The sequence below is a fragment of the Labrus bergylta genome, chromosome 16 (assembly GCF_963930695.1).
Source record: "Labrus bergylta chromosome 16, fLabBer1.1, whole genome shotgun sequence".
In the NCBI taxonomy this organism is placed as follows: Eukaryota; Metazoa; Chordata; class Actinopteri; order Labriformes; family Labridae; genus Labrus; species Labrus bergylta.
Genome location: NC_089210.1, coordinates 2,197,466 through 2,209,771, shown reverse-complemented (window position 1 = coordinate 2,209,771; position 12,306 = coordinate 2,197,466). Strand labels below are relative to the sequence as shown.

General features: G+C 40.6%; 6 protein-coding genes across 6 annotated transcripts; 3 read left to right on the top strand and 3 right to left on the bottom strand.

The window, feature by feature from the left end:
- Positions 1-2,389: 2,389 nt before the first annotated feature.
- On the top strand, positions 2,390-3,151 carry LOC109999154 (hemoglobin embryonic subunit alpha-like). The gene is made up of 3 exons (XM_065965185.1): positions 2,390-2,545; positions 2,626-2,833; positions 2,948-3,151. Exons 1-3 carry the CDS (start codon positions 2,448-2,450, stop codon positions 3,074-3,076), a joined length of 435 nt encoding a protein of 144 aa, XP_065821257.1. The 5' UTR covers positions 2,390-2,447; the 3' UTR covers positions 3,077-3,151.
- Positions 3,152-4,881: 1,730 nt separating this feature from the next.
- On the bottom strand, positions 4,882-5,680 carry LOC109999153 (hemoglobin subunit beta-2). The gene is made up of 3 exons (XM_020654100.3): positions 5,523-5,680; positions 5,189-5,411; positions 4,882-5,106 (listed from the first exon to the last, which is right to left on the bottom strand). The coding sequence occupies exons 1-3, from the start codon at positions 5,612-5,614 to the stop codon at positions 4,978-4,980; spliced, it is 444 nt and encodes a 147-aa protein (XP_020509756.1). The 5' UTR covers positions 5,615-5,680; the 3' UTR covers positions 4,882-4,977.
- Positions 5,681-5,923: 243 nt separating this feature from the next.
- Positions 5,924-6,687, top strand: LOC109999155 (hemoglobin embryonic subunit alpha-like). Its single transcript, XM_065965184.1, has 3 exons — positions 5,924-6,081; positions 6,162-6,369; positions 6,484-6,687. Exons 1-3 carry the CDS (start codon positions 5,984-5,986, stop codon positions 6,610-6,612), a joined length of 435 nt encoding a protein of 144 aa, XP_065821256.1. The 5' UTR covers positions 5,924-5,983; the 3' UTR covers positions 6,613-6,687.
- A 1,730-nt stretch (positions 6,688-8,417) lies between these two features.
- On the bottom strand, positions 8,418-9,216 carry LOC109999159 (hemoglobin subunit beta-2). The gene is made up of 3 exons (XM_020654107.3): positions 9,059-9,216; positions 8,725-8,947; positions 8,418-8,642 (listed from the first exon to the last, which is right to left on the bottom strand). Exons 1-3 carry the CDS (start codon positions 9,148-9,150, stop codon positions 8,514-8,516), a joined length of 444 nt encoding a protein of 147 aa, XP_020509763.1. The 5' UTR covers positions 9,151-9,216; the 3' UTR covers positions 8,418-8,513.
- Positions 9,217-9,462: 246 nt separating this feature from the next.
- LOC109999165 (hemoglobin embryonic subunit alpha) lies at positions 9,463-10,221 on the top strand. The gene is made up of 3 exons (XM_020654115.3): positions 9,463-9,617; positions 9,698-9,905; positions 10,020-10,221. The coding sequence occupies exons 1-3, from the start codon at positions 9,520-9,522 to the stop codon at positions 10,146-10,148; spliced, it is 435 nt and encodes a 144-aa protein (XP_020509771.3). The 5' UTR covers positions 9,463-9,519; the 3' UTR covers positions 10,149-10,221.
- Positions 10,222-11,434: 1,213 nt separating this feature from the next.
- On the bottom strand, positions 11,435-12,233 carry LOC109999158 (hemoglobin subunit beta-2). The gene is made up of 3 exons (XM_020654106.3): positions 12,076-12,233; positions 11,742-11,964; positions 11,435-11,659 (listed from the first exon to the last, which is right to left on the bottom strand). The coding sequence occupies exons 1-3, from the start codon at positions 12,165-12,167 to the stop codon at positions 11,531-11,533; spliced, it is 444 nt and encodes a 147-aa protein (XP_020509762.1). The 5' UTR covers positions 12,168-12,233; the 3' UTR covers positions 11,435-11,530.
- Positions 12,234-12,306: the final 73 nt, after the last annotated feature.

Genomic DNA, 12,306 nt, shown 5'->3' with positions numbered 1-12,306 from the left:
TCTGTTGCATTATTATGTTTTATTGTATTTGTTCGTAAGTTACCACCAAGGATGTTAAATAAAGTTATAAAAACAAACCTGCACCAGCAGTTTGACCACATCTTAGAAAGCTGACATGAAGTCATGCACCTTACGAATATGCATGTTGGAGAATGTCCACTAGAGGGCGTACCAAGACAAAGAGTCAGATCAGTTTTCCGCTCAGTCTACAACACATTCATGTTAAAGAACTTCTATGAACACTGTCATTTTAAAACACATCAAACGTGTCAATACTCTGTTTTTTCTACTTATTTCAGCTAAACTTGATCTCCTTCAGTCTGTAAATGTGAGATTCCATGTTGCAAAATAGGGATGAAGCGATGCATTGCGATATTGTCCCTGTTGACCAGTATGCACATCAAATAAAATAATGTGGCATGAACTGATGTCAGTAGCTGATGTTTAGTTGTTGAGCAGAATCAAGTTAATGCTGGCTTTAAATACACCCAAGTGGGGAAACCAACACAACCAGAAGGTTCCTCACAGAAGCTTTAATTATCCTGCAGCAATATCACAAAAAATAAAAGGTCCTAAAATGGATCCCTGAGGTACACCATACTGGATTATGTGATTAAAGTTGTTGTCTTTTTTAAATATTCCCTTTTTATTTCTTGGTGTACACCCTAACAGATAGTATTGCTTGTTGCTTATTTTGAACACACTGTGGAGCTTTTTTGAAAGTCTGATCCAAATCTCACAGAAAACAGATGTCACAGAAACATCTGCTTTCTCCAGACAGCTGCTTGTCTTTGGGTGGAGTTGGTAAGATAACGTGAAGCGTATACCTGCCTACAGGGGTCATTGAAACAGGGTCATTTTCTGTGTTTGAGGACAAAAATATTTTTTTAAGGTTTCCAACCAGCATTTTAGACATGAGGTGGATATTTTTGATTGTAATGAATCCACTACTTTTGGTACATATTGTTTCAATACACTGAACATTTTCTACATATTGATTTATTTTTGTATAAACAAACCTTGAATATTTTTGAGAAAAATCTATGAACTATCATAATTGCAAGATCTTGGAGAAGCGTCATCTTTTGAGCTATGAGAATTTTACGCTTTTTTCAATATTGTGTCTTACATATAACATTTTAAATAGTTACATCACTTTATTAACTTTTGCTCAGAGGAGTCCATAAAATCTCCAAGAGTATCTTCGACCAGAGATAGTTTTTTGTAACCTTTCTTGGCAGTGCCATTGGGCAGTCAGTGACGACTCAGTGGAACACTCTGCCAGACGATATTAAGAACTGTAATTCTATCGACAGCTTTAAAAACAAATGCTCAATTTTGTAGCCACTGATCTGATATCAGTGCTTTTAAGTATTTAACTTGAATACTATATTGTGTGTGTGCAGTGTGAGACATTCTGCTCTGGGATACTGTTTGATATAGTTCATGTATTATTGAAGTTTTATTACTCTGTGATTTTTTAATTGTGACCTGCAGAGAGAATGCAGATGTTAACTAGCGCTAAGCTAACTCTGGTACAATGCATCAAATGGCCACTTTTATGTTTAATATTGGACATGGTCCTTTTATAAACAAAATTTTTATGAACTCATTCATTATTAATCTCGATATTTATTCTTATTAAATGAAAATTTCTTCACACCATATTGTGTATAAGAGCAACTGTATCCCCACGGGGATAGAATATATTGTATCTGATTCTGATTAATTGGCTACCATTACTTTTTTACTATTGCTTCTTCTGTCATTTTTTTTCTCTGCAATTTCAGGCAGCAGTATCGACTCTTACACCAGATATCAGCCAAACTTACACACTTCCTTTGACAGAACATTCTTATCTTTTTTTGTCGTGTTCAGGGGATCCACCCGCACAGCTGTGGTGGTGTTGTGGGTTAGATAAGCCGGATAATCACACCACTTACTGTGATGAAGCAAAAAAACAGCTGTCGTCATGTCAGTGGAAGGTTTCCATCTGATACACAAATATTGGATAATTACTTGATTGTAGAGCGTAGATTTGAAAGCTGTTTCACTTCACCAGCTTGCTATCTGCATGTTTGAACATTATGAACAGAACGGCCTTAAGTCTGACATATCAGATATTAAATGTAAACAGACAATGAATTAAACTAATTTGTGTCATTTTGGGGGAAGTCATTGAAAATATTGTCCCACATTGATGATACTGTCAATCTTGTTCATATTCATTAAAATACATATACTCTGTTTTACTTTTTGACCTGTCACAGTCCCCGTGGGAAGATTTGTTTCTTTATCTCATTTAAACGGCGACCCATCTCTTGGACCGCCCCACGCAGCCTTTCTTGGAAGGGGAGTTTCAGGGTGTGCCCACGCTCTCTTTAGGGTATAAAAGCTCCACAGTTGGGACTCGTCAGTACAGTCGACAACAGTCAAACAAAGGCAAGATGACCAGTCTCACTGAAAAGGACAAGGCCACAGTCAGAGCCTTCTGGGACAAAGTGTCCTCGAAGTCCGAGGACATCGGCACCGATGCTCTAGCCAGGTAATTATTTTGAAAAACTGGCTGATGCAACTTTATTTTTTATTCTTGTACATCGCAATGAATGTTTTGTTTTCCTCCAGGATGCTGACGGTGTACCCCCAGACCAAGACCTACTTTGCCCACTGGAAGGACCAGAGCCCCAACTCCCCCTCTGCCAAGAAGCACGGAATCACTGTGATGGGTGGAGTCGGCTTAGCTGTGTCCAAGATTGACGATCTTAAAGCAGGTCTGCTGAACCTGAGTGAGCTGCACGCCTTCACTCTGCGTGTGGACCCCGCCAACTTCAAGGTACACAGCCAGAAAAGATTCAAACATCCGGTCATCTTTTCAAAGTTTTCTACTTATTCAGGGGACATTTCCACTTGCTTGTATGTCATCTATTTGATTACCTTCTTTTCACAGATTATCTCCCACTGCATCCTTGTGGTCTTGGCCATCATGTTCCCCCAGGACTTCACCCCTGAGGTCCACGTCTCCATGGACAAGTTCCTGGCCTGTTTGGCCATGGCCCTGGCTGAGAAATACAGATAAACAGCAGGAGAAGATGAGAGAGGCTGCAGCCTGAGTTTACAGTGCATAATGATGAATAAATGCATGAACAAAGTATCTAAGTTGTAGTGTGTTTGATTTCTGTCACATGTGATATCACATCATTAGAGATGCAACATATAGACTACTTGTGGATTCACTGTTTTATACAAACAAACTCAATCAGAAACATTTCTTACAGTCATACATTTTTGTAGTTTTAAAAGTTTGAAACTCTGGAGAAGCACGAAACCTAGTTCATGAGACCGTTAAGCGATACTTATAACCGATATGCATTTACTGTAAAAATGAAAATCTTTATCATAACTTAGAATCTGGAAAATTACAAACTTGAACACAGGACTGTTAAAATGCTCAAGTGGAGACTCTCCTCCGGCTCCAGGCTGCTCTCGTCTCTGTGCAGGTATCACCGGTGATTGACTATTATTCCTCGTATGACCTCTAGCCAATCAGATGGTGATGAGTGGGCGGGACATTGGGTGAGACTGAGTGGTGAGTGAAAACAGACACAGAGGGAGAGGCACACCTGCAGCTGAGCAAAAGCAGCATAACTTTGAATTAATTAATTCTATCAGTGATCTGAAAAATGAAATGCTGAAACAGATAATCAACCAAATATCAAATATCAGCCCCCGATAATCGGCCAGGAGGCTAATCGGTCGAACCCTAGTTTCAACTTCAACATGAAGTTAAAACTTATAGCGATGTGATAAGATGTCTTCAGTTTAAAGAAATAAAACCAACAATTGGTGTGGACCAGTTTTACGTTTGATGAACTCTGACAGAAATCCAAAATGAATCATGAAAAAACTTTGCTCTAACTTTTTATATTTCATTTCTTATTCTAAACTTCTTAAACCTGTGGATCAAAAAATGCTTAGTTCATATTTTATATATATATATTTTTTTAAATGATCAGATACTGGAAAAATATATAAAAAAAGGAAATAATAAAGTTTTTTTTTTCTAATGGAGAGTCCAACTTCTATATTCCTAAGAAGATGATAACCATGGTTTGGCGGGCCCTCCCCATCAGACTGGGCCCCACAAAGCGTACCTCTTTATCCCCTCTTACGGGCGGACTGAACTGTCCTATACGATATTTTATTTATGAACTCAAATAAAAAGAAAGGATGATTTCATTGTTTTAATTTAAGTATGACTCTGCAATTTTATCCTTTTTTTAATAGAACTCATCTAATATTTTAGCTTCTGTTTTTAAATGCTGTTTTTTCTTATTTTATTTCATTTTAATGAATGATTATAACAAATTTTTGGATTTCTAAGTTGCAGTGGGTGAGAGTTAGGCTTAATGTGGTATTTCTGTATTTCTTTTGGATCTTATTCTATTTCTTTTTTTTCCACATTTTATCATATTTAATGTTCTCTGTGATTGTTTTAGCTTCAATTCTAACGACTCTTTTTCTCTTTGTCACGCTGCTTCTGATGTCTCTGTAAACAGAGCGGGGTCACTCATGTTTCAAAGTAACGATGTATTCTGTGAAGCTGAAGACTGATGACCACTTCAATGTTTCATCCGTGGATATGATAGGAATAACATTTGCGATATTATAATAGTATTACTGTTTGAACTTCCTGTTAAAGGTGATTTGGCATGTTTTGAGCTTTATACTTCACATCTGGGACATTTTTTTAAAATACTTAATTCACTGCTACCTCATTCTGTTCTTTTTACCTCCTGAGTTTAACTGTCATCAGAACTTTGTTTTCATTATGTCTTAAAGACACAGGGATCGATTTGAAGTAAAATTAGAAACACAATTAAGTTGTTGAATTTGTTTGTTGTTTTATTTGTTTTTGAGACAAAAACAAAAAGGTTCTCCATAAAAGCTCCACATGAGTCGGTCTTCCGTCACAGCTCTCTAGTGGTACTGTCTGCCCAGAGAGGAGACCACCACAGCTAGAAACTTCTGGAACGCAGCCTGGACCTCACCAGTGAATTCCTTGCCCCACTGAGCAGCAACCACGATGGTGAGGCAGTCAGACAGCAGCTGCAACACAACAAACATCAGAAAACATGAGCAACAAGAAAGCTGAGGCGTCTCAATAGTGTCATTATTTTCACCACTTTACCTTGAAGTTGTCGGGGTCCACGTGCAGCTTCTCGGAGTGCAGCACGCTCAGCTCGGCGTAGGTCTCCTTGATGTTGTCCATGTTCTTCATGGCTCTGTCCATACCGTGCAGGATTGTTGTCCCATGTTTTGCAACCAATGGGTTTGCAATGATAGCAGCAGCGTTGTAGAGGTTACCGAAGTTTCCAAAGTACCTCTGAGTCCAAGGATAGACGACCAAACACCTGAGGAAACATGTCGAAATGTCTCGGGGTTAGATTAAGAGCAGAAATTTGTGGTCTTAAGAAGAGAACTGAAATCTAAAATAATACAAATAAGAAACAAGAATGTCTGACCTGGAAAGAGCTCTGGGGCCCACGACATCATAGTCGATCTTAGAAAAGATGTCCATGATGGTGGCACGCTCGAAGTCTGTCCATTCAACCATGATGTCGGCTTTGGAGTTCTCTGTGTGGGTCAGTAGATCCTGCTCTCTCTGACATCAGCCGCAACTTTTAAAGCGACCCTTCTCCCCGCCCACAGCGAGTGATTGGACGAGAATTGGGCAGGACAACATCTGCATTGACGATTTTTTAGCTCTGATAAGACAAGGGCGCATCTGCACCGCTTAGATTATCTCTGACGCCGAGGAAGAAAACCTCACGGCCTCAAAGAGACCACGCAAACAACAACGCATTATCGTGGACTTCATCTCCCAACCCGTCATCTTCAGGGTGTGCCCACGCTCTCTTTAGGGTATAAAAGCTCCACAGTTGGGACTCGTCAGTACAGTCGACAACAGTCAAACAAAGGCAAGATGACCAGTCTCACTGAAAAGGACAAGGCCACAGTCAGAGCCTTCTGGGACAAAGTGTCCTCGAAGTCCGAGGACATCGGCACCGATGCTCTAGCCAGGTAATTATTTTGAAAAACTGGCTGATGCAACTTTAGTTTTTATTCTTGTACATCGCAATGAATGTTTTGTTTTCCTCCAGAATGCTGACGGTGTACCCCCAGACCAAGACCTACTTTGCCCACTGGAAGGACCAGAGCCCCAACTCCCCCTCTGCCAAGAAGCACGGAATCACTGTGATGGGTGGAGTCGGCTTAGCTGTGTCCAAGATTGACGATCTTAAAGCAGGTCTGCTGAACCTGAGTGAGCTGCACGCCTTCACTCTGCGTGTGGACCCCGCCAACTTCAAGGTGCCCAGCCAGAAAAGATTCAAACATCCGGTCATCTTTTCAAAGTTTTCTACTTATTCAGGGGACATTTCCACTTGCTTGTATGTCATCTATTTGATTACCTTCTTTTCACAGATTATCTCCCACTGCATCCTTGTGGTCTTGGCCATCATGTTCCCCCAGGACTTCACCCCTGAGGTCCACGTCTCCATGGACAAGTTCCTGGCCTGTTTGGCCATGGCCCTGGCTGAGAAATACAGATAAACAGCAGGAGAAGATGAGAGAGGCTGCAGCCTGAGTTCACAGTGCATAATGATGAATAAATGCATGAACAAAGCATCTAAGTTGTAGTGTGTTTGATTTCTGTCACATGTGATATCACATCATTAGAGATGCAACATATAGACTACTTGTGGATTCACTGTTTTATACAAACAAACTCAATCAGAAACATTTCTTACAGTCATACATTTTTGTAGTTTTAAAAGTTTGAAACTCTGGAGAAGCACGAAACCTAGTTCATGAGACCGTTAAGCGATACTTATAACCGATATGCATTTACTGTAAAAATGAAAATCTTTATCATAACTTAGAATCTGGAAAATTACAAACTTGAACACAGGACTGTTAAAATGCTCAAGTGGAGACTCTCCTCCGGCTCCAGGCTGCTCTCGTCTCTGTGCAGGTATCACCGGTGATTGACTATTATTCCTCGTATGACCTCTAGCCAATCAGATGGTGATGAGTGGGCGGGACATTGGGTGAGACTGAGTGGTGAGTGAAAACAGACACAGAGGGAGAGGCACACCTGCAGCTGAGCAAAAGCAGCATAACTTTGAATTAATTAATTCTATCAGTGATCTGAAAAATGAAATGCTGAAACAGATAATCAACCAAATATCGAATATCAGCCCCCGATAATCGGCCAGGAGGCTAATCGGTCGAACCCTAGTTTCAACTTCAACATGAAGTTAAAACTTATAGCGATGTGATAAGATGTCTTCAGTTTAAAGAAATAAAACCAACAATTGGTGTGGACCAGTTTTACGTTTGATGAACTCTGACAGAAATCCAAAATGAATCATGAAAAAACTTTGCTCTAACTTTTTATATTTCATTTCTTATTCTAAACTTCTTAAACCTGTGGATCAAAACATGCTTAGTTCATATTTTATATATATATTTTTTTTTAAATGATCAGATACTGGAAAAATATATAAAAAAAGGAAATAATAAAGTTTTTTTTTTCTAATGGAGAGTCCAACTTCTATATTCCTAAGAAGATGATAACCATGGTTTGGCGGGCCCTCCCCATCAGACTGGGCCCCACAAAGCGTACCTCTTTATCCCCTCTTACGGGGGGACTGAACTGTCCTATACGATATTTTATTTATGAACTCAAATAAAAAGAAAGGATGATTTCATTGTTTTAATTTAAGTATGACTCTGCAATTTTATCCTTTTTTTAATAGAACTCATCTAATATTTTAGCTTCTGTTTTTAAATGCTGTTTTTTCTTATTTTATTTCATTTTAATGAATGATTATAACACATTTTTGGATTTCTAAGTTGCAGTGGGTGAGAGTTAGGCTTAATGTGGTATTTCTGTATTTCTTTTGGATCTTATTCTATTTCTTTTTTTTCCACATTTTATCATATTTAATGTTCTCTGTGATTGTTTTAGCTTCAATTCTAACGACTCTTTTTCTCTTTGTCACGCTGCTTCTGATGTCTCTGTAAACAGAGCGGGGTCACTCATGTTTCAAAGTAACGATGTATTCTGTGAAGCTGAAGACTGATGACCACTTCAATGTTTCATCCGTGGATATGATAGGAATAACATTTGCGATATTATAATAGTATTACTGTTTGAACTTCCTGTTACAGGTGATTTGGCATGTTTTGAGCTTTATACTTCACATCTGGGACATTTAAAAAAAATACTTAATTCACTGCTACCTCATTCTGTTCTTTTTACCTCCTGAGTTTAACTGTCATCAGAACTTTGTTTTCATTATGTCTTAAAGACACAGGGATCGATTTGAAGTAAAATTACAAACACAATTAAGTTGTTGAATTTGCTTGTTGTTTTATTTGTTTTTGAGACAAAAACAAAAAGGTTCTCCATAAAAGCTCCACATGAGTCGGTCTTCCGTCACAGCTCTCTAGTGGTACTGTCTGCCCAGAGAGGAGACCACCACAGCTAGAAACTTCTGGAACGCAGCCTGGACCTCACCAGTGAATTCCTTGCCCCACTGAGCAGCAACCACGATGGTGAGGCAGTCAGACAGCAGCTGCAACACAACAAACATCAGAAAACATGAGCAACAAGAAAGCTGAGGCGTCTCAATAGTGTCATTATTTTCACCACTTTACCTTGAAGTTGTCGGGGTCCACGTGCAGCTTCTCGGAGTGCAGCACGCTCAGCTCGGCGTAGGTCTCCTTGATGTTGTCCATGTTCTTCATGGCTCTGTCCATACCGTGCAGGATTGTTGTCCCATGTTTTGCAACCAATGGGTTTGCAATGATAGCAGCAGCGTTGTAGAGGTTACCGAAGTTTCCAAAGTACCTCTGAGTCCAAGGATAGACGACCAAACACCTGAGGAAACATGTCGAAATGTCTCGGGGTTAGATTAAGAGCAGAAATTTGTGGTCTTAAGAAGAGAACTGAAATCTAAAATAATACAAATAAGAAACAAGAATGTCTGACCTGGAAAGAGCTCTGGGGCCCACGACATCATAGTCGATCTTAGAAAAGATGTCCATGATGGTGGCACGCTCGAAGTCTGTCCATTCAACCATGATGTCGGCTTTGGAGTTCTCTGTGTGGGTCAGTAGATCCTGCTCTCTCTGACATCAGCCGCAACTTTTAAAGCGACCCTTCTCCCCGCCCACAGCGAGTGATTGGACGAGAATTGGGCAGGACAACATCTGCATTGACGATTTTTTAGCTCTGATAAGACAAGGGCGCATCTGCACCGCTTAGATTATCTCTGACGCCGAGGAAGAAAACCTCACGGCCTCAAAGAGACCACGCAAACAACAACGCATTATCGTGGACTTCATCTCCCAACCCGTCATCTTCAGGGTGTGCCCACGCTCTCTTTAGGGTATAAAAGCTCCACAGTTGGGACTCGTCAGTACAGTCGACAACAGTCAAACAAAGGCAAGATGACCAGTCTCACTGAAAAGGACAAGGCCACAGTCAGAGCCTTCTGGGACAAAGTGTCCTCGAAGTCCGAGGACATCGGCACCGATGCTCTAGCCAGGTAATTATTTTGAAAAACTGGCTGATGCAACTTTATTTTTTATTCTTGTACATCGCAATGAATGTTTTGTTTTCCTCCAGGATGCTGACGGTGTACCCCCAGACCAAGACCTACTTTGCCCACTGGAAGGACCAGAGCCCCAACTCCCCCTCTGCCAAGAAGCACGGAATCACTGTGATGGGTGGAGTCGGCTTAGCTGTGTCCAAGATTGACGATCTTAAAGCAGGTCTGCTGAACCTGAGTGAGCTGCACGCCTTCACTCTGCGTGTGGACCCCGCCAACTTCAAGGTACACAGCCAGAAAAGATTCAAACATCCGGTCATCTTTTCAAAGTTTTCTACTTATTCAGGGGACATTTCCACTTGCTTGTATGTCATCTATTTGATTACCTTCTTTTCACAGATTATCTCCCACTGCATCCTTGTGGTCTTGGCCATCATGTTCCCCCAGGACTTCACCCCTGAGGTCCACGTCTCCATGGACAAGTTCCTGGCCTGTCTGGCCATGGCCCTGGCTGAGAAATACAGATAAACAGCAGGAGAAGATGAGAGAGGCTGCAGCCTGAGTTTACAGTGCATAATGATGAATAAATGCATGAACAAAGCATCTAAGTTGTAGTGTGTTTGATTTCTGTCACATGATATCACATCATTAGAGATGCAACATATAGACTACTTGTGGATTCACTGTTTTGTACAAACAAACTCAATCAGAAACATTTCTTACAGTCATACATTTTTGTAGTTTTAAAAGTTAGAAACTCTGGAGAAGCAGAGTCGGGTTATCTGGCATAACTTCACAAAACTACCAAGATGCATGAAGAGTGAAAGAGGTCAGAAAGCTCCAACAGCACTTGTAGTATGAAGTTACCTTTATTAACTCCATAAAACGGACACGTTTCAGCTTGTGGCCTTCATCAGGGTCATCATGAGTTAGAAACTACAAACATTTTTGGGTACAACTTCTCCAATGTGAGACTTTTGCTCCTTCTCTCTGTTCCTCTGATCAGATAAAACACTTGAAGGTGTTATTACCTTAGAGACTAAACTATCAATTGATTTTTTTTATTTTTATTCAGCGTAATATTTAGCCCCATTGGTATAGCAGGCCCCCCATGTACAGAGGTTACAGTCCTCGTCGCTCTGGTCCACAGGTTTCACTCACAAACCTGTCACTGTTTGGTAGAGCTGGCTATTGTCCACAACCTCACAATTCAATTAGATTTGGATTCTTTGGGTCACGATTCAACATCGATTTAATAATATATACTGATGACAGGAATACCCAGAGAACTCATCACAGAACCTTCTGATATTTGTTAAATAATTATGGGTGCATTGTTTGTATAGGTTGAGAACAAACTGACTCAAAAATGTATTCGATCGTGGCATTATTCTTTATTCTAATAAACAAATAATCACATTACAAAAACATTACAGTACAGTATGATCTAAAGTGCACATTTGTGACTGACCTGAATTCACAGCACCCCCAGTGCCCCCAGTGGAGAAGGCCGTCATTACAACAAAAACAATCGATCTCAAGATTTCCCTGAATCGATATTGAATTGAGAAAATAATAATTGCAATGCATTGATGGATCAATTTTTTTAACCTGCCCTACTGTTTGCTGGATGACCTCTTCCTCGCCAACCCAACCATAAATCACATCTGGGACATTTTTTTAAAATACTTAATTCACTGCTACCTCATTCTGTTCTTTTTACCTCCTGAGTTTAACTGTCATCAGAACTTTGTTTTCATTATGTCTTAAAGACACAGGGATCGATTTGAAGTAAAATTACAAACACAATTAAGTTGTTGAATTTGTTTGTTGTTTTATTTGTTTTTGAGACAAAAACAAAAAGGTTCTCCATAAAAGCTCCACATGAGTCGGTCTTCCGTCACAGCTCTCTAGTGGTACTGTCTGCCCAGAGAGGAGACCACCACAGCTAGAAACTTCTGGAACGCAGCCTGGACCTCACCAGTGAATTCCTTGCCCCACTGAGCAGCAACCACGATGGTGAGGCAGTCAGACAGCAGCTGCAACACAACAAACATCAGAAAACATAAGCAACAAGAAAGCTGAGGCATCTCAATAGTGTCATTATTTTCACCACTTTACCTTGAAGTTGTCGGGGTCCACGTGCAGCTTCTCGGAGTGCAGCACGCTCAGCTCGGCGTAGGTCTCCTTGATGTTGTCCATGTTCTTCATGGCTCTGTCCATACCGTGCAGGATTGTTGTCCCATGTTTTGCAACCAATGGGTTTGCAATGATAGCAGCAGCGTTGTAGAGGTTACCGAAGTTTCCAAAGTACCTCTGAGTCCAAGGATAGACGACCAAACACCTGAGGAAACATGTCGAAATGTCTCGGGGTTAGATTAAGAGCAGAAATCTGTGGGCTTAAGAAGAGAACTGAAATCTAAAATAATACAAATAAGAAACAAGAATGTCTGACCTGGAAAGAGCTCTGGGGCCCACGACATCATAGTCGATCTTAGAAAAGATGTCCATGATGGTGGCACGCTCGAAGTCTGTCCATTCAACCATGATGTCGGCTTTGGAGTTCTCTGTGTGGGTCAGTAGATCCTGCTCTCTCTGACATCAGCCGCAACTTTTAAAGCGACCCTTCTCCCCACCCAAAGCGTGTGATTGGACGAGAAGTAGGCAGGACAACATCTGCATTGAG

Coding starts and splice junctions, on each gene's coding strand:
- LOC109999154 (XM_065965185.1), top strand. CDS start 2,448: ATGACCAGTCTCACTGAAAAGGACAAGGCCACAGTCAGAGCCTTCTGG. Junction 2,546..2,625: donor GGCACCGATGCTCTAGCCAG/GTAATTATTTTG, acceptor GTTTTCCTCCAG/GATGCTGACGGTGTACCCCC. Junction 2,834..2,947: donor TGGACCCCGCCAACTTCAAG/GTACACAGCCAG, acceptor TTCTTTTCACAG/ATTATCTCCCACTGCATCCT.
- LOC109999153 (XM_020654100.3), bottom strand. CDS start 5,614: ATGGTTGAATGGACAGACTTCGAGCGTGCCACCATCATGGACATCTTT. Junction 5,412..5,522: donor GGCCCCAGAGCTCTTTCCAG/GTCAGACATTCT, acceptor ATGTTTCCTCAG/GTGTTTGGTCGTCTATCCTT. Junction 5,107..5,188: donor TGGACCCCGACAACTTCAAG/GTAAAGTGGTGA, acceptor GTTGTGTTGCAG/CTGCTGTCTGACTGCCTCAC.
- LOC109999155 (XM_065965184.1), top strand. CDS start 5,984: ATGACCAGTCTCACTGAAAAGGACAAGGCCACAGTCAGAGCCTTCTGG. Junction 6,082..6,161: donor GGCACCGATGCTCTAGCCAG/GTAATTATTTTG, acceptor GTTTTCCTCCAG/AATGCTGACGGTGTACCCCC. Junction 6,370..6,483: donor TGGACCCCGCCAACTTCAAG/GTGCCCAGCCAG, acceptor TTCTTTTCACAG/ATTATCTCCCACTGCATCCT.
- LOC109999159 (XM_020654107.3), bottom strand. CDS start 9,150: ATGGTTGAATGGACAGACTTCGAGCGTGCCACCATCATGGACATCTTT. Junction 8,948..9,058: donor GGCCCCAGAGCTCTTTCCAG/GTCAGACATTCT, acceptor ATGTTTCCTCAG/GTGTTTGGTCGTCTATCCTT. Junction 8,643..8,724: donor TGGACCCCGACAACTTCAAG/GTAAAGTGGTGA, acceptor GTTGTGTTGCAG/CTGCTGTCTGACTGCCTCAC.
- LOC109999165 (XM_020654115.3), top strand. CDS start 9,520: ATGACCAGTCTCACTGAAAAGGACAAGGCCACAGTCAGAGCCTTCTGG. Junction 9,618..9,697: donor GGCACCGATGCTCTAGCCAG/GTAATTATTTTG, acceptor GTTTTCCTCCAG/GATGCTGACGGTGTACCCCC. Junction 9,906..10,019: donor TGGACCCCGCCAACTTCAAG/GTACACAGCCAG, acceptor TTCTTTTCACAG/ATTATCTCCCACTGCATCCT.
- LOC109999158 (XM_020654106.3), bottom strand. CDS start 12,167: ATGGTTGAATGGACAGACTTCGAGCGTGCCACCATCATGGACATCTTT. Junction 11,965..12,075: donor GGCCCCAGAGCTCTTTCCAG/GTCAGACATTCT, acceptor ATGTTTCCTCAG/GTGTTTGGTCGTCTATCCTT. Junction 11,660..11,741: donor TGGACCCCGACAACTTCAAG/GTAAAGTGGTGA, acceptor GTTGTGTTGCAG/CTGCTGTCTGACTGCCTCAC.